The 25,362-nt window shown below is 39.5% G+C and overlaps 2 protein-coding genes across 4 annotated transcripts in view; both read left to right on the plus strand.

Annotated features, from left to right (window-relative positions):
- Window positions 1–280: 280 nt before the first annotated feature.
- Window positions 281–6,910, plus strand: vps26bl (vacuolar protein sorting 26 homolog B, like). 2 transcript variants are annotated; one of them, XM_044371562.1, is made up of 7 exons: window positions 281–646; window positions 3,015–3,171; window positions 3,332–3,496; window positions 3,642–3,817; window positions 3,902–4,044; window positions 5,249–5,410; window positions 6,862–6,910. In XM_044371562.1, the coding sequence occupies exons 1-6, from the start codon at window positions 424–426 to the stop codon at window positions 5,375–5,377; spliced, it is 993 nt and encodes a 330-aa protein (XP_044227497.1). In that variant the 5' UTR covers window positions 281–423; the 3' UTR covers window positions 5,378–5,410; window positions 6,862–6,910. The 2 variants fall into 2 exon arrangements, with proteins under 2 accessions (XP_044227497.1, XP_044227496.1); XM_044371561.1 differs by having other exon boundaries at window positions 5,249–6,910.
- A 9,158-nt stretch (window positions 6,911–16,068) lies between these two features.
- The window catches only part of arhgap32b (Rho GTPase activating protein 32b), a 108,231-nt gene continuing 98,937 nt past the window's right edge, over window positions 16,069–25,362 (plus strand). The window contains exon 1 of one of the 2 annotated variants that reach the window (XM_044370739.1): window positions 16,069–16,709. The gene's annotated coding sequence lies outside the window, so the exon portion shown is untranslated. The remainder of the gene's footprint in view (window positions 16,710–25,362) is intronic. The other variant, XM_044370740.1, reaches the window with a different exon arrangement.

Raw genomic sequence — 25,362 nt, forward strand, 5'->3', positions numbered from 1 at the left:
TGACAGACTGAACTCCGGGCAGCAAAGCCCCAGACACAGCCGTGGTTGTTCCGCCTGTTGATACTGCGCCGTAAAATCGCAGACATGTAGTAACAATATCAGGACATGAAAGTTATAATAAACCACATCGTTGTTTTAGTTTAGCACTGAAAGTATGATGTATATCAAAAGTAAAACAAATAAAAAAAGATAATGAAAAGAAAAAACTCGTTTGATAAATACAGTTTTGCTTCACATGACTGTGGACGCATGCGCAGTCAACCGGTTGTAACTCGAAATATTCAATAATCTGGGAAGCAGTTTGCACGGTTTGCACTGGACATCTCACAGTGAAACCAGGAGAAACTACAGCGTGCTGCTTTAGAGAAGCGGAGGCGCATTTTCCCGCAGGTTCCGGTGACGGAGGTTTACTGACGAGCAGCCATGAGCTTCTTCGGTTTTGGTCAAAGTGCGGACATCGATATAGTTCTGAATGACGCCGAAACGAGAAAGAAAGCTGAGCATAAAAGCGAAGATGGCAGGAAGGACAAATATTTCCTCTTTTACGACGGTGAAACGGTGTCGGGAAAGGTCAACGTTACGCTCAAGTACCCGGGAAAGAGGCTGGAGCACAACGGCATCAAGATCGAGTTTATCGGCCAGATAGGTGAGCAGCTGGCGGGCCTGCGGTTCACTCTCAGCCCGCCGAGAGAAGCAGCCAAAGTCTGGCAGGAGGTGTTGGGAAGCTAGCTACACGGTGGAGTTTATTCAGTTTATATTAATACGTAGCATGTTCAACCACTTAAAGTTCACAGCAGTCCACAACACACCACTGTAATGTCGTAACAAGTGTCAGTTTGAAGTGTCAGGTCTCGTGACAGATATGAGTGCGGAGCTAACACATCAGCTGACACATCAGCCATTGGCTGGATATCTGGTTGACCTTTCACCCTTAATTTTTTTTTTAAAAAATGTTGCTCTGAAGTAGCAGTTACTGTCATATAACAAGTAGTTAACAGATGGAAGTCCAGGGCTGCAGTTACACATGATTGTAATTAGTTGGAGGTTGAAGATAAAAGTTGCTTTTGTGCTCTCAGCAAACTGAACATTACAAATGATTATGCAGAACATAATCAGCATTTAGAAACATGGAGCCTCAGTGTCCCCCTTGTCCTCACAATACATCCATCATGTCTGCAGATAGAAACTGAATCAACAAGTAAACACATGCATGTACGGTAGTTATTATGGTTATCAGTAATGAAGTGTGTGTAGCAACATATGTCAGCCATCTTTTCTCATCACTCTGTAATTACTGTGTGAAACAATCACATCATGGTTGTAGGTCTTCAGAGGTGGAGAGCCATGTTATTGTACTGCCTACACTGTGAAAGCATTCTGTTAGATTATGGTCCATCACAACTGGTGCCATAAACTGACCTTTGCCGTATCACTATCATAAAGACAAGACTCCACTGGAGAACTGATACACCCTCATTCTGAATCAGTCTGTCAGAATGAGGGTGAATCAGTCTGTTGCAACATCAAGTAGCATAAATACAGCTTGAGGAACCGAAAGACACAAACTAAATATATACCGAAAAAGGTAGGTCCAGTATTAAAACTGTAAAGACGGTATCAGAACCTGCTGTCACTCTCAGTCTGACTGATGGTCTTCACACAGAGACTAATGTTAAATAAGAACTCATTCGAAGTTATTAAACTTCCCTGATGCTGTTTATTCGTGTGGCTGAGAGGCTCCAATATTGTTGTAGAGACAATAAACAGTCTGTCTATTTCTATTTATTTTTAACACTAATAGTGTATTTTTATACTACTCTGATTGTACTTTAAGTGCAGTTTGCTGATAATCCTTCTCTACTTTTACTTGAGTAAGATTTTGAATGCAGGACTTTTACAGATTATTTTTTGTTGTATACCTACATTAACTTCAGTAAAGGATCTGAATACTTCTTCTACCACAATAATTCAGGTTGCATCATGTACAATCAGTTAAAAATAAATGTAATAATACATGCTCTGATTTTGTTACAGTGTCATAAGTCTTACAAAGTCACATTGTGTGTTCTTAGAGGACAAGGTCTCCTTTACATGGTGAACTTTCACTTTCAGCAAAAGTTCTATTTGAAATCTGCAACTAATTGCACAAAGGTCACAGTGTGTTAAGTCTAACAGCTGATTAATACAAGATAACTACAGCCACACTGCTTTTGCATCCTTTCAAGGATACATGCTTCTCTATTTCTTTTTTTTCAGGAATGCAGTCTGTCTAGCAAAGGTTAAAGGTGCAGTGTGTAGAATTTAGTGTAACAGACTTGGCAGAAATGGAATATAATATTCATAAGTGTGTTTTTAATTAAAATAAGAGCTGTGTTTTTGTTACCTTAGAATGAGCAGGTCCTCTTCTGTGGAGGCCGCCATGTTGCATTGCCATGTTTCTACGGTAGCCCAGAACAGACAAATCAAACACTGGCTCTAGAGAGGACATTTTGCATTTTTCACAAGTTTCACAGCCAGCGTAGGCTCTCCTCACTGCTAGATGCCACTAAATATTACACACTGGTCCTTTAAAAGACACATTTAGCAGCAACAGAAAGGAATTTCTCTTACTGTGTCCTTGCCAAACACTAACAGCATAAATGCATTTAAAAAATTGAATTATCATTGCAACCTTCCTTTCCCTATTATTGAGTTAACCTTTCTCTGTCTCTGAATTAGAAGAGGTACTTTGAATTAGGAGGGGCGTAGATGGGTGAAAGGGCAGCCTGAGAGGTGGCCATGTTAAAAAAAGTAACTGAAATAATTAACATGTTATAATGTTTAGAGCTGTAGTGGATGAATTATGATGTCACTCCATCATAAAACACTGTAAAGACTTGATATAGTCTATGGGTTTGAGTTCTCCTCTGTCTTCAGATCAAATCTTGGCTGGTTGCAGCTGTCAGCATTGAAGGATAGAATGAATAAAAGTGCTCCTCTGCAGCTGTCTGATGCTATTAATGTGTCTTTTCCAGAGCTTTACTATGACAGAGGAAACCACCACGAGTTTGTGTCTCTTGTGAAAGACTTGGCTCGACCAGGGGAGCTCACACAGTCACAGACGTTTGACTTCGAGTTCACGCATGTGGAGAAACCCTACGAGTCTTACACTGGCCAGAATGTCAAGTTACGGTGAGCTGCTACTGTGTGCTCGGTGTGAATTATTACACGATACACTTTTTATTTCATAGTAGTACAGAATTGTTTTGAGCAGTACAGCCTATCAGGGACACTCCCTGGCTGTTTCACAGCCATATGATCTGATGAGCTCATTTTCTGCGTTTGCTTCCAGCTACTTCCTGAGGGCCACAGTAAGCCGGAGACTGAATGACATCAACAAAGAGCTGGACATAGTGGTTCACACACTCAGCACCTACCCTGACATCAACTCCTCCATCAAGATGGAAGTGGGGATCGAGGACTGTCTACACATAGAGTTTGAGTACAACAAGTCCAAGTATGATTTTGTTTGTACAATAATCCATTAAAATAACTTCTTCTCTTTAATCTGAACTGTACTTGTTTAAAAATTAAGTGTCAGACAAATTTTACTGCCCAAAAGCAGGAGAGAGTGTTTGACAGATGATGCTATTTGCTTGCAGGTATCACCTAAAAGATGTGATAGTAGGAAAGATTTACTTTCTGCTGGTGAGGATTAAAATCAAACACATGGAGATTGACATCATCAAGCGGGAGACAACCGGCACGGGGCCGAACGTCTACCACGAGAACGACACCATGGCGAAGTATGAAATCATGGACGGTGCACCGGTCAGAGGTAATAATAAAGGTCTTACTGTCTGCAGTTGGTAATCAGCTGTGTTTCTGTTGCGACTACATCTGCTTGTGACTTGTTCTACAGGAGAGTCCATCCCCATCAGGCTGTTTCTAGCAGGCTACGAGATGACGCCCACCATGAGGGACATTAACAAGAAGTTCTCGGTGCGGTACTACCTCAACCTGGTCCTCATAGACGAGGAGGAAAGACGCTACTTCAAACAGCAGGTACACACATGCTGCTGTATGGCCTCACGTCGGCTCGGAAGTGATCTGTTCACCAACACAAGGAGTGTGACTGCTCCAGCTGTTGGTGCTTCATTTCTTAACAGAAAACAGTTGTATAATGTCCTCTGTGAGTCTGAAGGGAGTTTTCAAAAGTTGATTGATATGAAAGCTTATAACAGAAGGCCTGCAACACAAACTGGAGATGTGGGGTTTGAAAGAAGTGGGAGGTCTAAAGAAAGACTATGGATTTGCATTATGGGAAATGAAGGATCCAGCAAGACTAAAAATCAGGATATGTCGGCCTCTGCTTCAGTTATGACTCTTCTTTTCTTCTGGAAGTGCAATACTAATATACTGAAGTGCCACTTTATTCTGTTGAATAAACTGTTTTCAGTACATTCAACAAGACGATTACAAGACCATTTACAAGAATAGTTTTATTATGATTTATCAATTCATCAGCCTGAGATGCACATTCATTCTAACTAGAGCTGCAAAGATTAGATGATAAACAAAAAATTAACTATTTTGATAATGGACTATTCACTTCAGTCATTTCTCTTTTCTCTGTTTTCTATCATAGTAAATGAAATATCTTTGGGTTTTACTGGTGGCTGGTTGAACAAAACAAGACATTGGAAGATGCCACAACATTGAGTCTTGAGATATTGTGAAGATGATAGTTTTTTACTTTCACTGAATTTTTTGACATTTAGTAGACGAAATTGATTAAAAGATAATGTTATTAAAAACTACATCTCCTCCTTCTCCCTATACTATAATGAAATAATATAGAATCCATGAATATGCTATATGAATTATTGTTCATTTTAAAAGTTTCACTGCTGGACACAAGATAGAGCTGGACAATATGGACAAAATCAAATATCACAATATTTTTGACCAAATACCTCTATATTGATTTTGCAACAATATTATAGGGAGGACTTTCATGAAATATTTACACAATGAGATTTTTGATTAATAATCATCAGTAATGTGGATATAATGACTAAGTCATTATATCCATCAAATAAATCAAAAAACAGGTAGAACAGTCCCGTAAGTTCAGAAAATGACATCACTTCATACTGGACCATGATTGGCTTCAAACAAGTCACAGTCACAGCTCCTAGCAGGGTAGATGCGAGGCACAGTCCTTTAATACCATCATGTATATAATAAGTCTTGTATGACGTTGCAGGAGATCACCCTGTGGAGGAAAGGTGACATAGTGAGGAAGAGTATGTCTCACCAAGCAGTCATCGCCTCCCAGCGCTTCGAGGGCTCCTCCAACCCAGAGAGGACCCAGACCGAGGAAGACGACAGCTAAAGCCCGACACACACGCGCTCCACCCCGGTGTTAGTGAGTGTCCGAGCGAAGACAGTGCAGAAATTGTCAGCAAATTCTGAATGTGAATATTATCTGTTTGCATCAAGATAGAATGCGCTGCAGTGTTTTTCAGGATGTGTGTGTGTTTGTGTGTGAGAGACAATGAGAGAGGCTTTGAAATATGACAGTATGTGTGTGCGTGTGTGTGTGTGTGTGTGTCAAGGGAACAAACAGTCAGACCAGGCTCAGTGTACTTGCAAGTAATTCTGAGTGTTTGTTTTAACCATCTTGAAGTACCAGCCGGGTGGAGTTTACCACATTAAGACTGGTTAGACAGTGTCGGCTAGTTTCTTTGTCACAAAAAAAAAAAAAATGCACAAAATTGACTTTTAAGTGCTTAACTTCCTTTTTTTTTTGGCATTTGTTATACAGTTTAGTGGGGCAAACTTCACCCATTAGATGCACTTAAATATCATTTGCAAATACTGTTTGACCAATATCTTGAATTCACTTGTGTGTATGAATGTACAGTATGTATTTCTAACATGAACATGATCTTTCCTCCAAACTACTTATTCAGCTGGAAGATTTGCGCTGTGCAGAAACTGTAGTCGTACAGTAGGTTTCTAGAGTGGGTAAACAATAGCTCCTTACAGTACATTTCTCTATGTCTCCTCACAGGAAGGTGACATTTAAAATAACTTTGCCGCCATGCCCTCAGCTCAGAAATGGCTCTTAACATTTGGATTTAATTAAAAAAAAAAAAAAAGTTGCCTCTTGATTAAAAAAAACAACAACAAGCAGTGTCTCTTACATATTAAACAGAAGAACACCATTTCTTCAGTGAAATGCTCTACATGAAAGGCTGCGTATTTGTATAAGACAATGCTTCGAATATTTTCATACATTCCAAGGCTTTCATCAGAAATAGGCACGCTTATAGAGTATTTATTTTTGAACAGACTGCACTGAACATGTTAGATGCATCAGCTGGTTGTGGTTGGGTGTCAGCCACTGCTGCTAAAACAGACGTGGCACTTATGAGTAGAGCTGAAACCATTCATCTGTTAGTCAGTCGCCAGAAAAATAATCTATTGTCATAATTGATTCATCATTTTAATTTTTTTTTTTTTTTGTCAAGAAAAAATGCTAAATTTTCATCTGGTTTCATCTTTTCAATTTTGAGGTTTTGCTTTGTGTTGTGTGAATATGTTGTGTTTGGACTGATTGAACGACAAAACAAGCTGTTTGACCTTCAGGAAATTGAAGTCATTATTTTTCACTATTGTCTAATATTTTACAGACCAAATGATTAATCGATTAACAGTGAAAATTATCAGCATAATTAATGGATAATGAAAGTAAGTTTTAGTTTCAGCTCTACTTGTGAGCACTGTGAGATGTTTTTGTTCCAGTTGCCAGTCTTTGACAGATGGACGCCCTGCTTTCTTATTTGCACTATTATCTGCTTATTCTGTTCTCAGTGCTGTTCATGAAGTGGACTCATGGCAGGGTTCAGGAGCAGAGTATAAATCAAACTCCACTATCCCCAGGCATCACTTCAAATCCAATATAGACAGTATTACACCTGTGTTTAGTGACTAAGCCGACATAGATGCTTGTGAGTCCTGCCAGTTCATAGTCTGTAGGCGGCTGGGACTCGCTGCCCGGTTGGTTAGTTAGCTTTGTGCCTATGGGTTTATTGCCAAAATGTTTCAGTGCAATACAAGGGAACAATCGCCAGTGCACTGCTACGCCCTTCCTTCCTATCTAGACTGTGCTCATCAGTTAATTTGCTACAGTCGCTTTTATGAAGTAAAAAATGATTTCAATAATGTTTTGGTACTTTTAGGGTAATGTCTAACAAACACTTTTTAAGAGTCATATTGAGACCTTAGTAAAAGTTAAAAAACTGAAGGATCCAAACTCAGTATATTTTCTAATCAAGTATAATCAGGTTGAGTGGATAATTACGTTCCTGTGCCATTGCTTCTTTTTATTTTGTCTCCTGTTCTAAAATATCTTTTTTTTTCCATGCTGAAAAAGAGCACACTACAAAGTGTGATGCACTGAAACTGAACCCCAGCACTCAGCTTGCTGTCCTCACATCGCCCTAGCCTGCAACTTTATGCTCCACAAGCTTACTCTATCACTGTGTATCATATTCAATTTTTTGACATCTTTATATTACATACAGTGCTGCTTGAAAGTTTGTGAACCCTTTAGAATTTTCTCTATTTCTGCAATAAATATGACCTAAGATGTAATCAGATATTACCACAAGTCTTAAAACTAGATAAAGTGAACCCAATTAAACAAATGAGATGAAAACATTATACTTATTCATTTATTTTTTGAGGAAAATGATCCAATCTTACATATTTGTGGGAGGCAAGAGTATGTGAAGCGTTGTTTTCAGTAACTGGTGTGACCCCCTTTTTACAGCAATAACCAAGCATTTCTGGTAACTGTTTATGAGTTCTGCACATTGGTTTGGAGGAATTTTAGCTCATTCCTCCTGATACAACAGTCTCAACTCAGGGATGTTGGTGGGCTTCCTGCATGAACTGCCCGCTTCAGGTCCTTCCACAGCATTTCTATAAGATTAAGGACTTTGACTCGGCCATTCCAAAACATTAAATTTCTTCTGCTCTAACCATTCTTTGGTAGAACGACTTGTGTGTTTAGGGTCGTTGTCTTACTGCATGATACATTTTCTGTTGAGCTTCAGTTCACAGATGGATACTTTGACATTTTCCTGTAGAAATTGCTGCTACAATTCAGACCTCATAGTTCCATCAATGATTGCAAGTCGTCCTGGTCCAAAGGCAGCAAAGCAGCCCAAACCATGATACTACCACCACCATGTTTCACAGATAAGATAAGGTTCTTATGCTGGAATGCAGTGTTTCGCCAAACAGAACGCTTCTCATTCAAGCCAAAAAGTTCAATTTTGGTCTCATCCATCCACAGAATATTTTTCCAATCACCTTCTGGCTTGTCCATGTGGTCTTGAGCAAACCATAGATGGCAGCAATGCTCTTTTTTGGAGAGTAGTTGGGTTTATCCTTGCAACTCTGCCATGCACACCATTGATGTTCAATGTTCTTCTAATGGTGGACTCATGAACATTGACTGTAGCCACTGCAAGAGAGACCTTTAGTTTCCTAGATGTTACCCTTTAAACTCTTTCCAAATAGTTTTGCAACACTTTCCAGCTTGGTGAGCATCAACAACTCTTCTTCTAAGGTCCTCAGAAATCTCCTTTGTTTGAGCCATGACACACTTCCACAGACCTGTGTTGTGAAGCTTAGAGTTTGACAGTGAAGACCCAGATTTCTCTTCTTTAAATAAGGCAGGGCCTCCCAGACTCACACTTGATTGTCATCCCATTGATTAAAACACCCGACTCTAATTTCGCCTTCAAATAAAGTGATAATCCTAGAGGTTCACATACTTTTGCCACGCACAAATATGTAACATTGGATCATTTTCCTCAATAAATAAACAAACAGGTGTGAGGTTTTTGTCTCATTTGTTTGATTGATGTCTCTTTATCTAGTTTTAGAACTTGCATAGAAATCTGATCATGTTTTAGGTCGTATTTATGTAGAAATAGAGAACACTCTAAAGGGTTCACAAACTTTCCAACAGCACTGTACATTTCTTTACAGTTATTTTTTAGAATGCTGTTGTTGCGCTAAAGCAACATGTCTATTGTCACCAGACTGCTGTTCAGGTAACTGCTAAAATACAGGAAACACCAGACTAACATGTTGATGATTTGAGCCAACAAGACACTTTTGTTTAGATTCATGGAGCTTGACTGAAGGAACGCCAGTGTTCCTTCTTCTTCTTCCTTGTAAAAAAAACACTGCCTTGTAAGCTCTACAGTCTCTATTTGAACTTTATTTGCATTAAAATGTATAGAATGTACTCGTTCTTTACATTATTTCCCTGCATCACTCCTTTAATTTGGCAGTTACCTCCATTGATACAATAACACTTAAATCTGTCTAGAAAAAGTACCATTCAAGAAACCCAAAGCAACTTTGGAGTATAATAACAGTAAATGTTTTTTTTTTGTTGTTGTTGTTCTTTTATGTGGCTGTGATTTTAATATTTACCAGTACTGGTACAGACAAACAGTAGCTAAACTAACCCAGTGTGTAACGGAGAGTAAAATGAGATTAAAATAGGAAAGAATGATGAAATGTACAGTATAAATGCACAATGTAAATGCAACCTCCTCTTTTTTTTGTTTATGTTAATGTCATATTTTATCTTCCTGTCTATAAATGTTGATTTTAATCATTTTATATTCATGTTTTACTTTGAATTAAAAGGGAGTAACTGAGAAACACGTCCTCTCTGTTTTCATTGTGTGATGCTGATCTGCACAAAGTGAATTTCAAGCTTTCTGAGGGTCTTTGTTTCAGTCACTGGACTTGTCAGTGCTCTCTAACATGACATGGATGCAATCACATTGTTGTCATATTTTTCACACTGAAATGTCAAGATCATAAATATTTGACTAACATTTTTACTGAATTGAATCAGACTTGTACGAGCTGTGGCTTCAGATGTACTGTTTGATCAGTGCATAAGGTGGAAATGGGAGTTTAGATGCATCATGACTGTTTTAGGTAAATCCCCAGAATAACTCATTGTATTAAGTATATGTCGTCACTAGAGGGCAGGTTTGCATCAAGTTTCTCTACAAACCACTTCTCCTGGGCAGGAAATACTTTGTGTAAATGAAGGTTTAATCTGCATGAATTAAAGGGTAACAGATTATAAGTAAAAAATATATGCTATAGAGATCCTAAAGGAAATACATGAGTGCAAAACAGATTTTTTGGCCTCTGAAATATTACAGAAACTTGTCAGTACAGGGGGGAAATCTTCTCTGTGGTGTGCAGACAGCTCAAACTTTCAAATAACTGAAAGCAGCTGAACAAATTCCATAGGAGTGGTATTGTGGCATGGTATTATGGGATGAATGTGCCCTCTCCATATCTAGAGGGAGTGTCTGCCATGTAAAAAAAAAAAAAAAAAAAAACATTGGTGCTAAAAATAAAAAAGTTCCTGAATGAATACAGAGTGAAGGTTGCATTATCTGGTGGTGACATTGCTTGTGTTTGACAGACAGGGCTGAAAAAAAAATCCATGAGCAATTACAGTAATATGCTGCACCATCTTTGAAATAGATTGAATCCAGCAGTGTGTGAAGCAGTTGAAAATGGCTCTTCTCCCAAATCAAAATTTCTTTAGTCTACATTTTTAGTCCTCACATGGATCATAATATCCAAATGATTATCTCTTTGTAATAATCTTTGCTGTGAAGATTAACACATTTAATGAAAACACGTCTTTGAGCTGCCAGAGGAGCAATTAACTTAGATGTGGTATGTCTATTAAAATGAGTGAATAATATGCAGTGTAGCTATTTAACTTGATTATGTAGTGCATGCTTATTGAAATATGACTCATGCCATTATGACATGTGACTGACTCAACCTGTATAAATGTATAAACTGTACAAAGTACACTGTGCTGTATTTGCATTGTCTTTTATGACAATAGATGTTAATGACTGAGTCAAAGTCTGTTAGTGTATGTTTGTATGGAAAATTATGAAATAGATGAACATGCACAAGGTTGCAATGGAAGGAATGAAATTGTGTCCTGACCTTAGTTTTTCATCCTTTTCAAAACTTTATCATTCAGTGCTCAGTTTTATATCATGCTGCAGGAGTGGAGGGGGGGGGGGTTTAAGGATGCCTCTGACTGTAATGCTGTCTAGAGTGGAGCCATGAAGGGCTTTCTTCGGGTACAAAGAGGGCTGCTGAAGGGCACATGGGATGGGAGTCATGTCCTGTGAAGCAGAGATGTGAAACAGTGGAGCTGTGGAACCAACGTCTTCAATTGCCAAAGGAAATGCTGACCAAAAAGATCTTTAACTGGGGCAGAGAAGACAATTATCCTTGGTCAGGAGAAGTGGCTGCAATATTTTTCTGTTTCTGATTTACATTTTAATATCATGAGTCATTTGCAGTGTAATATAAATACAGTCAAAGAAAAACTACTAAAGATTCATAAGGGACAATGGAAGGGGGAGATCTGGAATAAGGCTAAGGCTTAGAAACTATGCTCAAATCAAAGCAGATTACCACACAGAACCATATATAGAATTTAATTTACGGAGAGGGCAGAGGTCCCTGTGTGCTCAGTTAAAAACTGGTACTTTACTGCTGCCAGATAGAAAGGTATTCCTGAAGAGCAGAGTTAATGTATTCTTCTGATCTCTGCGTTGTTGAGGATGAATTTCATTTTGTGTTACACAGTGACACGAGGAATCATCTGCATGAAAAACGTTAGTTGAAGAAATATTTTGTTGTCTTATGGTGATATGATGAGTTGACTCTTTAATGGGGAGAATTTTGTTTTTGTCATAACAGGACGTTTCTGTGATTTTGTACTTGTGGAACTGTATATTATGATCTGTCAGGTTGTTGTTGCTGTCTAGTGTCTTGTGAGCCCCTTTAAGGCACAATCTGGTACAGGACACTAATAAACAGATCAATGCACATGCAGAGGTTGTTAGTGACTCCAGGTGTTTTGTTGATGAAAGACTGAACTCAGACATGAAAATGCAGAAATCCTTTACTGGTGGCTGGCAGACGTCTCTTCAGGCTGAAAGTTAAGGTTCTTCTCTTTTATCTCTGGGCTGAGTGGGTTTGTCACTGAAGCCTGTAAGCTGGACAGTGGACTAAAACATGTCTGGGAGATGAGGTTTAAATTCCCTCCTCGCTTCCTTACATTCTCCTATAGTAGCTCCCTGGAATAATGAGAGATTTTACTGATCCTCCATCTTTCTGGGGGAAACTACCTCACCAGCCAGTTTAACTATTTTCTAGCCACATAGAATTACTTTAAGTCCTGCCTACCTAACTGTATTTCACCTGGCAAAATGAGGTTATAATCTTCGAAAGACATATATAAAAATTGACAAATAGCATGCATGTAAAGTTTACATTTCCTGTGGCTCATTAACAGACCTGCACAACAACTAAAACGTGTTGTAGATTGTTCCTCTTTGCAGCACTGTTTGAGATCAATGATAATTGGGAACATCTTGCATGAACGGCTTGCTTCTGATCACTGGACATTCTCAAATATGGATTTTGATTATTTCATGCGCCTCTGTTGTAGATTAGTTTACGTGGAACAGCCTCTGTTCAGTGACAAATATTTCTGCTTTTAGAGAGATACAGCTATGTTTCAAACATAAGAGCAGCTTTGGTTTAGTGTTGCCGGCTAGGAGAACACTGGGGACACTGTGGCTACACTATGATAAAGACAAAAGATGTGAGGTTTGTAGTTGAGAGCACTGACACTGTAGAAGAGAGATGTGTGAGTGACACTGTCTGGTGAACTGAAATTGAGGCCGAAAGGTACTCAGATCTGTCTTTGAATCCTCTGAGGGGAAGCACATTGCTCTCAGAACATCACACCAGCTTTTTGCAGCATCTGCGTGTACAGATGACAGATAGTCTTGTTGCTGGACCTGTTGAGAGAGAACTGCCCACATTTCTCATCATCCTCATTTTGCACTTGAGTACATTTGTTAAGCTAAAACAGCTCAAAATCCCCTGACCTCTCAAATCTGTGACTATAACATCACTCACAACATTTCATAACACACTAACATGTAACACAGTTTCTCAAGCTGACTAGGACACATCATACCTATTTCAAAGTCCATACTTTGGTTGCTTGTCAGTTTTGTGTTCATTTTTCAATTCCTTTGACTAGTTTTGAAGCACTTCAAGGTCTTGCATCAGCCTACATGTCTTCTACTTGTGTGAACCAGTACGGCCCTTCAGGTCCTCTGGCACGAGTCCTTTAGTTGTTCCAAAGTGCAAGACAAAAACATTTGGTGAGGCAGCTTTTAATTTTTATGCTCTGCTGGAACAGTCTGCCTAAGGATCTGAAAGCAGCTGGAAGTGCTGATATTTTAAACCTGAACTTAAAACCTACCTCCCAGGTCTGGCTTTAGATTAGAATGTTTTATGGCCATTATTTATTTTTATTGTATTCATGTTTCAAAATTCTTTATTCCCTCTTATCTATTGTATTTGTTATCTTATCGTCTATCCATTTTACTCTTGTTTAACAATCTTGTTTGTCTATTATCACACTTTCATCATTTTTATTTCTTGTTGGCATTGGTCTCAAATTGTTTTATTGCTCATATTTGTTCTGTTTTATTATCAGCTTGTCAGTCACACTAACCAGTAGAAAATGCGCTATACAAATAAAGTTTGATTGATTGATTGAACAATTTGTCTGGGTTACTTGACACTTTTCCTGTGTAGTTTTTATGCCAAAATGATTTGCAAATTTTGACTGACACACAGTGAATTTGTGCTCTATATTATAAAACTATGTTAAACACTTTACTGGCTTGCCATGAGAAAAGACTCTGAGATGCCCTCACTACTGGTTTGTAAAGAAAACCAAGAGTCTCACTTGAAATTCTTGACCTCGGAAGCAGTAATTTGACCCCTGCCTATCCCAGACACTTTAATTAAGTGTTCCCCATTTTGCTGTGCTGCAGATGGAAGCCCTGTTATATTGGTGATCAGCCTTCTATAACAAAGATAGACTCTTTGCTGCACTTTGATTCATTAAAACTCACACCTTTCCTCTCTCTAAGGCTCTCCAGGCGGTATAATGTGCCCTTGGGCAGCCAGATTTGAAGTCCACAGCTCTTGGCCGCTAAGCCTGAGAAGAGTAGCATTCATACATATGCAACAAGGCCTTTGCATGGCTAGCTCTATGACTACACATGCTTGATCTGTGCTGTGTGTGCCTGGTTACTGACAATCTCAACACAAATAAAAGCTTCATCTAACTCTCATGTTTTTACTTAGTTAAACACAGAAACTGCTCTGTTTGTTTTTATAGTCTGGGTGATGTATTTAATTTGCATTAAAGATGTTTGTTAGCACCCGCTAAATCAGTGGCCAGTCATTGCATATTAGCCTATCGTGTTACTGGTAAAATTGCTGCATGTGCACACTTATTGGCCAGTTATATGACTGAGAAAGCTCTTAGTCATCCAACTCTATATTCAGATTAATTGAATTGACTCTTATTAACTGACAAATCAGAGTTTTCGAGTAGACTTCAGCTACAGACAGACCACTGTGTCACAATAATCTATATTTAGGGACAAAAGTACATAATGTTAATTTCATTTCACTTCATTTTTATGGAGGCACAACCTCAACTGGCATCTCTCTCAGCTCTGGTTTTGCAATTTATTTGTATATTTTTCAATCATTAGTAAAAAAGCACCAGCCAGATTTGCTTAGATATTTCATAAACTACAAAACCATTTGTTTTTCTTTGTTTTAGCTGGCTATGACTAAACGGATACCCTGATTATTTTAAAAATTAACTTATTTTTAAAATTATCTTGCAGCAGCAGCAGCAGTACGAAAGGGAGAAAAATGCTCCTCAGATAGGCTATCTAAGCAATACTAAATTAAAAAGAATATTTGCATTTCCTGAAGAAAATGTGTGATTGCTGCGTCTGCTGCTGCTGCTTGCTGGCCCAGCTTCTGAAAGAGTCCCAGCAAAAAGAGTTGGTGATTCACACCTGAAGATACCACCCAAAACCAGTGGTAATTAAATGATGCGTTCAAGAGATATGGTGGTGATTTATTAATGGACACAGGGTGGGGCTATTAATGTCATGCTTCAAAATGTCCAGCACATGCACAAGGAGAACTTGTGTACCAAGATTCATTTCGTAAAACACAACGGAATTATAGCAATATCATGTTATATTGTTACTGTAACGCCACCTGTTTGTACAATTGTATCAAATGCGTCACACTTGTGCAGTGTGGTTGTATGTACAACATTTACAAAATTGGTTGCAGTCCCATTTACCATTTGAAGATTTACTACCCATTAAGTGCATCAGGCCGTGCCTTTAAATTTGTGGTAACCAATTATAGACAGGTAAGCAATGTCAAAAAAACAAACTCATAAGTTTTGTTTGGGGTCATCTAAAAATGGGATGTACCAAATTTGGTGAAGATTCAATGAAATATGTGACAAAAGAAGCAACAAATGTGTTTACCACAAAATCCAAAATGGCGGAAAAATTTTAAAGGCACAAATGGGCGTGGCCTATATCGGTCGAATCAGCTTCATCCAAGGAATCCATTGTACAAAAATGTTTCCTCAATGCTTCACGGATCATGAATTATTAGCCACAATGTAAAATGCTTAATAACTGACAACATGGTGGCTCTATTGAGTACGTGCTTTAATATGTTGAGCACATGTCCATGGGGCACCTGTGTACCAGGTATGAGTACTTTAATACATATGGTATTTGATATATTAATGAATATGCGCTCTCCCATAGACGGCCATTCAAATGAAATATTACAGTAAAAAATTCATATCTCAATAGCTGTAACAGATACCAAAAAGAAAATAGCAACCATGACACACATATGCCTCATATGTGAAAATTGGATTGATGTGTCTGTCCGCAAAAATGAGTAGATGCATCCAAAAACCGCAAGAACAAAAAGACTAATAATAAAGAGCGAAGAAGAACACGATTTATCATGCAACTTTAATAGTCTCAACCATTTTAATTCACAGACAGACGCGTCCGTAAACCACCACTTCTTGGCAACTGAAATATGATAGCGAAGTGCTTATTTTCTCGCCCTCTTCTCCCCGTTGTGTGAATCACTCATGTTGAACATTTCCGACAGTCCTTGAAGGCAGCACACAGATAGCGCTGCTCCTCTGCTCCGGCAGCCAGTCTCCACTCCGAGGTGTCCTCTCCATTGAGTTGCACACGGAGGAGAACCTCTAGACAAGTTTTAACCTGGAAATAGCGTCCGTGAGTCCGGTGAAAGGCGAATGTAGTCCGGCTTTTGTTTCGAAAGGCAAAGAATAGTTTGGGGGAAGATAGTAGTCTTTATTCCCCTGAACAGCAAAAGCGACTGACTGAACGCTGCCCGCCAGCCTCGCTGTCCCGGGGGAGCCTTTTTGTTTGGGGTTAACCTAACTGTGAGTGCAACCGTTGGCGCGTTTACCTTCAGTTTGGAGAGTGATTGAAAAATATTCTCAAATACTTTCTGCCTGACGTGTCTGAGTCTGCTGGGTTAAGCTGTGATGAGGAGGGACTTTAACAGGGGTGAAGCGCCAGACGGAGACAGCGAAAGCTAAGCTCATCTCCCCAACCAACCAACGGTGGTCAGCGACCACAGCCTCGACCACAAAAACACAGGTACACGAGCTTTAACTTAGCACATTTATGTTGCATGCTAGTGACGTGTGCTTTGCCTTATTTTGCATCACTTTGCTAGTTAACGTTATGTAGAGTTGTAGCTGGTGTTTAGTGGCCAGACAGTGAAATCTGCTAATGTTAGACGGCGGGCATGTGTGCATTGTGTGTGTGTGTGTGTGTGTGTGTGAGAGAGAGAGAGAGAGAGAGAGAGAGTGTGTGTGTGTGAGAGAGAAAGAGAGAGAGAGAAGGGGGTATTGGTCAAAGCGACAGTAACGTTTAATCAGCTAGTCATGGCTTGCATGGAGTTGGCTAATCCCCCGGCAGACTGTGTGGTGAGATAATTGTATGCAGAACCTCATTGAAAAATGGGTCAATTTAACGCTGCTTTGCCTTAGTTCTGCGCCCCTCTTCCAGCATACACATAAAAGCAGTATTTCAGTAATGTTTTATCTTTTGTTCTTGTTCGGCTCTACACCAACTCCTACCAAACACAATAACTAATACTGAAAGTTTTATATGAATATGTTATTCTGTTCGTGTTGCTTGGGGATCAGATGATGGAGACTGTGTCTAGTCGTGACAGGTTATCAATTATGTATTTTTAGTTATTGACGTTGACCGTCAAACGAGGAAAACACTAAAAGGCTAGATTTTTAAATGGAGTCTGGGTTATGGTGCCCCCCCCGCCCCCCCCTACACACACACATGAGAAGTGCATGTGTGAGGGTCTGAAAGCTGATATGATGAAGTCTACCTAATTCTGTCTCAGTGTGGCTGCAAACCATTCATTAGCCTATGTGTTGTCTTACCTTTTTAAAAGTCCCCTAACATAAGCCACTTTCAGTGATGAGCCTGTGAGGGCTGCATTGCATCTGTCAGAGGAGGAGTTGGTCTACTTTTTTGGCATTCTCTTTTAAAAGGATTTCATTTGAAATATTGAATCCTAAATTAGGCGTGATCCACGAGAGACTGAAAGCTGAAAGCTACCCACTCCCCGCGTGTGTTATTTGATCCACAGTTCCTATGGTCGTCTCTTCTGATGCCTCTCTCCCTGTATTGGATTACGATTTAATCAGATATGCATGGATGCCTTTAATCCTTATTTAACTATGCAAACCAACTACAAACAGAGAGGGATATACACATACACATCATTCATACACAGGCTGCCCCATACAGCTACAGCGCTGCTATACCGCTGAGCATCAATCACAGGAACATTTGAGTTGTACGTGCCTTGCTCATTGGCACGTTGAGTGTAGTTTAAAGGAAGTGTTTTCCCTTCCATTTCCCAGTTAGCATAACTAATTAGTTCTCGCAACACACCTCTGAAACATATTACATCGCTGCCTTCACCATGATTGGGAAGGAACAGTTTACAAGTCATGCTTCATTATATGTTTTGCTGCCGGGGTCACGGTTCAGTGTGTTTGCAGCGCAGCGGCAGGACACATATATATGCGCCAGTTGGGGTTTTGTTTGTGTGTGTATTTGTGAAAACAAACACCAGCATTTTATCTGCAGTTGTACGACTGTGCTAGCATTCCTAGCATGTCGGTTCCTGATGTTATTTTGATCCGAGCCTCTGCTGTAGTTTGTCATTTCTCGTATGAAGAAATAAACCTGGTTGCTGTACTACAGTGCAAAGTAGTGCTGGGATTTATTTATTCTTTCTGAATGAGTACATTTTAAAATGAGTGTTGAGAAGGAGCAGCGTACAGTGGACTTACCTGCTCCTCAGCAGGTAGAAATGAGATTCTTTGTGGTTTTTTCTAATGAAATACAATATTTCAGTGCAGAGACCTTTGACCAAAAGGGACATCGATCGGTGAATATTACACCGGTCTGTGTTGACCTCATGGAGATCAGGCCATGTGTAACCGCTCATATAGCCAGTTTCCATGTCAATCATAACTTCATTTCTTTTGTGCTGCATTTCGTAGACATCAGCAAAGGAGGTAGTTTTAGGTCTGAGACTTGCATTCAGTCAGTTCTTCTTTTGTTGCAGTTTTAGAAAGATGGCTTTTATTTGGAGGTTTAGACCATGACTCATATACAATGGTGCTGTAATTGCTATTATCATAAATATTCTGTTCTTAGCTGACAGGCATTAAAGCCAGATGATTAATTTTCATTGTTTCTTAGATTCTTCTAGCAGAGGAGAAATGTTACAGCTAAATCAATATAACACACACTAGTGACCATAGATTACTCATCTAATGACACACCATGGGTGATTTTGTACGAATGTTTGTGACTAAGCACTGCATTTTTCTATCAAATAAGGCAACATTTATAGTGAAGTCCAAAAGTCTTAGACCGCTAGTCAAGATACTTCTATTTTACTTTTATTTTGAATGTAATACTATTTTTTTTTCCATTACAAGTGATATCAGCTTAACAGTTTGAAAAGTTTGAAAAATGGACATGAGTTTTAGAATATCTTAGTGTTTGATATGTTCCTCTTTTGCTTTAATGACAACATGCTGGCATGGACTCCACAAGTTTGTGCAAAACCTGATGAGCCTTGTTATCCCAGCAGGATTCAACGATGTTCAAAAGAGCTTCTTGTGATGTCACAGACTGATTGGCTTTCTCAGTCTTCAACTTTCCCCCATAAATGTTCAGTTGGGTTGAGGTCAGGTGACTGCGGAGGAAAGTCCATGACAGTCAGGACTCCTTGGTCTTCTTTGGTATTCGAGAAGTTGTTGCCAAGCTTTGAGGTGTGTTTGGAGTCATTATCCTGCTGCAGTATGAATCCTTCTCCACAAAGATGCAAACCAGAGGGTCCAGCATGTCTCTGAAGAACCGAGTGATACTTCTCTGGGTCAGGGTGTAGTCAGTCCAGTGCAGGTGTCAAACATCAGATTAGGCAAAACACCCCCAGACTTGAATATCCCCACCACCATGTTAGACTGTGGGTTTGAAACACTGCGGTATCAGTCTCCTTACATACACCCTTCTGTTACTGCCATTAATCTCAAACTTGGATTCATCAGTAAATAGGACTTTTTTTTTCCAGTTATCCACTGTGAAATTCTGGTATTTCTTAGCCCACCACAAGTGTTTGGCCTTGTTTCCCCTCCTGAGGAGAGGCTTAGAGACTGCTGCTCGTCCTCTGAGACCACTACAACACAGCCTTCTTTTGACAGTACTTTTGCTGATTGGAGTCTTGAGTTCTTTATTTAGAACATTCTGTATCTGTGAGTTGCTTTTCTATCTCTCAGGGAGCTAAGCTTTATGTATTGATCTTCTGATGATGATGTGGTCACTTTTGGTCTGGATGATCGTGCTTTGGATACAACTGATTCAGTTTCTGCAAAGCATTTTAGAGTTCCATGCACTGCCCCCTTAGAAAAACTTAAGTGTAGCTATGATTTGATGCTGAGAAAGTCCCTCTTTGCTTAGAGTAACAATTTGACTTCTGACACTTTCACTTAGTTCTGATGCCATGTTTGCCACCATCACAATGCTGCTTAGTAAGCAATAATCTGCAGAAGAGATACAACTCAAGGAAATCTGACTTTTTGTACAAAGGAGATAAGTTGGTCAGTGCCAGAAATTAGCTTAAATTTGATTGTTGACCCAGAAATAATGTCTTCTTCATGTAACATTCCATAACTTCCTGTGTTTTTAAATGTTTCTGAATCCTCAAACTTTATGATTATTTCCAGGTTCACATGAAAGTTGAGAGAAACATAAAAGCAGTGAGCCCATTTACCCACACACACACACACACATGCCTGAATGAGCTGCATTCACAAACTCTTTCTCATTGCATAATAAATATCATATCTTCTCTGGTAACTTTTCTGACACTTCCTGCTTTAAACCTAATATGATATATAAAATTTGACAAGTATAAATATGTGAGATTAAACAAATTCTCTCAGCAAGACTGTTCTCATTACCAAAGTAAGGAACTACATGGAAATGAATGAGCAAAAGTGATGTTGCTGTTACAAGTTTGGACAGCCAGCTGCAGCTGAAATAACAACACACTCTGTGGTGCAATAGATAACGCTCAAACGATTTCAGATTTACTGCTGTGGTAACTTCAGGATTAGTCCTATCTTAACAGACAGAGGGTACAAGAAGTTGTAGCTGCTTATGGCTGATGACAATCTTGGAGACTGCAGCACATTTGTCACACAAGTTCAGCTGTTGCATTGGAGTCGGAGCTAAGATTCTGTACCAGTGGAAAAGTAAAACTAACAAATGAGAAAGGAAGAAGCAGAGAGAACAACAATTCAGGTTCCAGTGGTGTGAAAGGCGTAGCGAGAGCAGCAGAGAAGCAGGGCAGTGGAAGTAAAAGGTGCATAAGTAACTGCAGAAAGTGGTGTGAACTTGATGATGGTCACTTCCTCCTTGACATTGTGTTTTTATGTTGACTTGGTCAGCTAGTTTTCACTTTTGCAAGCTGTGCCAGCTGCATGGCTGTGTGGATGTCAGTCTTAACTGAAATATTTCAACTGTTGAATGGATGAAGGGTGTCTGGTGCCATGAAATCTGGACATTCCTGGTCCCAAGATGATGAATCGTACTGACACCGGTGACTTTTCCTCTAACGTTATCACAAGGTAGCATAGCATTTTGTTTTTTGTAACATATTTTGACAATTATTGACATGATATTTGGTAAAGACATTCATGTTCCCCTCAGGATTGTAATAATATCTTCTGATTCTTTGACTTTTCCTGCCATCATCAGGTCATTTATAGGTTTATGACCAAATACCTGTTAAACTAATGACATTCTCATCAGCCTCAGCTGTACTTTGTGTTTAATGGGAACTAGCAAATGTTATCATGCCAACATGCTAAACTAAGATGGTGAACATGGTAACCATTAACCTGCTAAACACCAGCAGGTTAGCATTGTCATGGTGTTATCGATGTTAGCTTAGCATGTAGCTCAAAGTGCCACTGTGTGTGACTGCAGCCTCACAGAGCTGCTAACATGACTGTAGACTCTTAATCTTGTTCCAAAAGCAATAATGAGCACATAGGGATGCTAATGCTGTAAGTGATCATATTTGAAAACACACACATGTCCTGCTTGTTGTTTGGATCTAACACCAGTGATCTTGACCTTGATTTTGTTTTGTTTTTTTACCAGACAGCTGGCGGCTCTGTATTTAGCTGGTGGCTTTGCTTGTGGCAGTTTGTTTTACGCTATCACGGCACCTGAAGGTTCTTGGATGCCAGATTCATGTTGACCTGCTGTTTTACAGCTGTTCCTTCAGGTGTGTCATGAGTTTCTACTCGTGAATTGTTTGTCATCATTTGTATTTTGCAACAGGGGTGCTGCCTGTGCATCATTGAATGATTAGTCATACTTAGTAGTTCAATAACTTGGACTTCCTTGGAGATAATAATTTTCCATCAATATACAATCACATAACATTGTTTTGCAACGTTTGAATCCCTTTTAAAAACACCCTTCTGATAAAGCAAGATCAAGGTTTGATATGTTTTTAGATTAGACATTAATATCATGTATACAGTCATTTACATAAGAGAGGAAACTATAAAGTAGCACCAGGTTGTATCCAAACAAATGGTAAAAGAATATTAATAATATTTGGACTTGGGAAGTGCTTCTTCTGACATGACAGTCTGGCTTGAGACAGTCATTTATTCAGTAGTATGTAATTAAATCAAACAAAACTCAAAGCAGCGTGCAGACTGACAGTCCTCTTTCCTCTGTTATGCAACCGACCGCTTTCTTTTGTTTTCTTGTTGTGTACATGAAACCTCCTGCACTCTCAAAGGTCTCCTTGTTTGTCTCCATCCTCGGCGGCCACGCACAAAGCCAGACATGACCTATGACCTCAGCCTTAGATACTGACGCATTGTGCGGGGGCTGAGCATCCATTGTGGTTCGTTTTTTTTTTCAAATCGTCATTAATTATGCATAATGCATACGCTGCTATCCTCGGGCCTTGTCCCACACATACACAGAGCCACACACTCTCCATTCTCAGTGTGAAAAAGCATCTCCTTCCAAGCTCCGTGCACAGTCACAGGCCTCCGAGGATGCCGTGACATTCCCAAAGGAGATTCCATTCCCCCGTAAACAATCCTGGCATTGACACAGGCGCTGATTAGCGAGTTGCCAGGGTATTCCCACAATGGCACAGTGGAGGATAATGAGATCGGATCGACAATATGGAGCGCTCATTCAGGACTCTGTTGGCAACAAGTTGTGTGTGAAACTACTTGGAAGCTTTAATGGAAGCTGCGTAGCTGAAAGTTTAGCCTGCTGTCTTCTTTTGCTGTCCAAAAAGTGTCGACATTCAACAGATTGTTGTGACAAGGTGTAGAAAGCATCCAGTGAGCACTGGAGGCTGTCAGCTCCATGTACCTGTGTTCACACATTTGTCTCTTCTGTTTTTTGTCAGCATTGTAAGACCTTTTTTTTTTTCCTGGAGTTGTAGGAGTAAGATGGAACTGTGGTGTTTTGCCTCATTTGCCAGCTTTTATGGTGAACAGGATGTGAATTTTATCAATCCTCAAGGGGAAATTGAGTCATTGCAGTGAAGTACAAAGCTGAGGGGGAAAAAAAAGTTCTATAGTATATGAATAAAAAGCAAAAGCTGAAATGCAGTGAAGGACATAAATAAAATATAACAAAGTGAAATATTTAAGATACAGTCACATGTCAGCCCTCCCCTCTGTCTCCAGTGTCTCTCTACCCAGAGCTGACTGATAAAGGCAGGAATGATAAAAAAAAAAAAGTATATAAAAGATGAAGTTTAAAATGTATTTTTCACAATTTGTCGAGATTTAAATCATGATATGATGTGTTTGAAGCTGCTACTAGATGCATTGTTTTCAATAAATGATGAATGGCAGCAGTCTAATCCATGAAAACAAGCTGTTCTCAGTAGCAGTCAGTGAGAGAAGTGGCAACCTAAAAAAAAAAAACTATTCATCCACTCCACTGCACTTACAATACATGCACTCACACTTAATCTGGTTGTCTACTGGATAAATCTTACACAAGTACATATATACAAAGCCATCACAGAGAGCTCCGGTATATTTAGTTCTCTTCTCACAGAATACATTAATATGTGAGAGCACGGGTCAAACGTTCACGTGAGCACACCTATTCTCCAGCTTTTTCTGAGCGACTAAGATAAAGGTGAGCAAAATAGCTCCCGAGTTAAACTTTAAACCCAAAGTGTTCGGTATATTCCTTTACAGGGCAGAGTGGTCACATGTTCAGACCGAGAGGTTCGTCCTGCGTTAGTTGACCAGCCCATCTACGTCTGAGATCTACATCCTGTCCATTAAGGAGATTTTGTAGACAGTTGTCAATGTCATCTATCAGTGTTACAGCGTTTGGCTCGTGTTGTTTTGTTCATAGCGTCGCCTGATTTATTTTTCTGAACTCCTTCCTGAGCCTCAGGACGCTCTAACGCCCGGAGGCTCCAGACACCAAAGGCCCAGTCAGGCAAAACCTCCCCTAAAGCGGACTCGTCTAGTGGGTCACACTTGTGCGTTCACTGTGACCGTTCATTGGACACGCCCCCCCCCCCCCCCACTTCCCCATTCCACTAATTAGGTTGATGGGTGTCATGTTGTCTGGGCGCATTAAGGTCAAATTCACCTTCGTGTCATAACAAGACGCCTGTCAATACCTTATTTGTACAAGCAACTTGCAAGTGATCCTCATGTATTCTCAGTCAGTTTACTGTACTGGGGGAGTGTAGTGCACATCTTTTGTCGCAGTAATATTTACTGATTAGAGCTGAGATCAAACTTTATATTTGCTGTGAGGGTTTGATTATATCGACATGTTCAAATTTAATGTTTAAATATGTATAAAAATGTGTCTTCTCCATCATCATAATGTGAGGGAAAATGCATGGCTCTGTTTTTCCTCTGCTCCGTTTTTTGTTTTGTACAACAGTTGTGAGATCTGATGAGATTCATGATGAGAAGAGTCATGTGAAAGGCATAAATTCTTAACTTTTGGTTGGATTTTTGTTTACCGTCTAGTTCTGAGGGATCATTTAAAAGTGATGTGCTCGCAGTAGGTATCAGGAATGTTTTTTCCTGCATCAAAAAAATGTTACCTTCATAACTCTGACCCCCCCAGGGTTTTTGATGCTAGTTATTTTCTGTGGTGGCTTATCTTGTTTTTTCAACACAGACTGTTGTGTTCAGCAGCTCTGTTCTTTTCTCCTCTCCCTCAGATTGTCACAAGATGATTGGCTGAAATGTACTTTGCTCCCCGTTCATCCTGTGAATGTAAAACCTTCATCACTTGTGTGGCATTCACTGGAGCAGGACAGGTTGTTTCAATAGGCTTTTAAGCTATCTAGTTGTATAACTTCAAGTCCTGATACAGTAGTCAGACATATTCTTAAGGTTGACAGAGGACTTAAATCCTCTCTCCACTAAAAATATGTTTCTCTTCTGGTTCCTGCAGTCGGATGATGTTCTCTTTTTGTCATTTTAAGGATTTCAACAAGATAATTCTTTGTGGAAAAACCATATCAGACACAAATTATTATTGAAAGCATAGTTTCCTTTAAATATATCTTAAAACATGTCTGGAGAGGATTTTAAATATTGTGTCCAGAACATGTTACTACAGCAAATGTATAGAAGTGAATCTCCATTAAGGAGCTGGCAGCAGC

This window comes from Thunnus albacares, chromosome 13 (genome assembly GCF_914725855.1).
Source record: "Thunnus albacares chromosome 13, fThuAlb1.1, whole genome shotgun sequence".
Classification (NCBI taxonomy): domain Eukaryota; kingdom Metazoa; phylum Chordata; class Actinopteri; order Scombriformes; family Scombridae; genus Thunnus; species Thunnus albacares.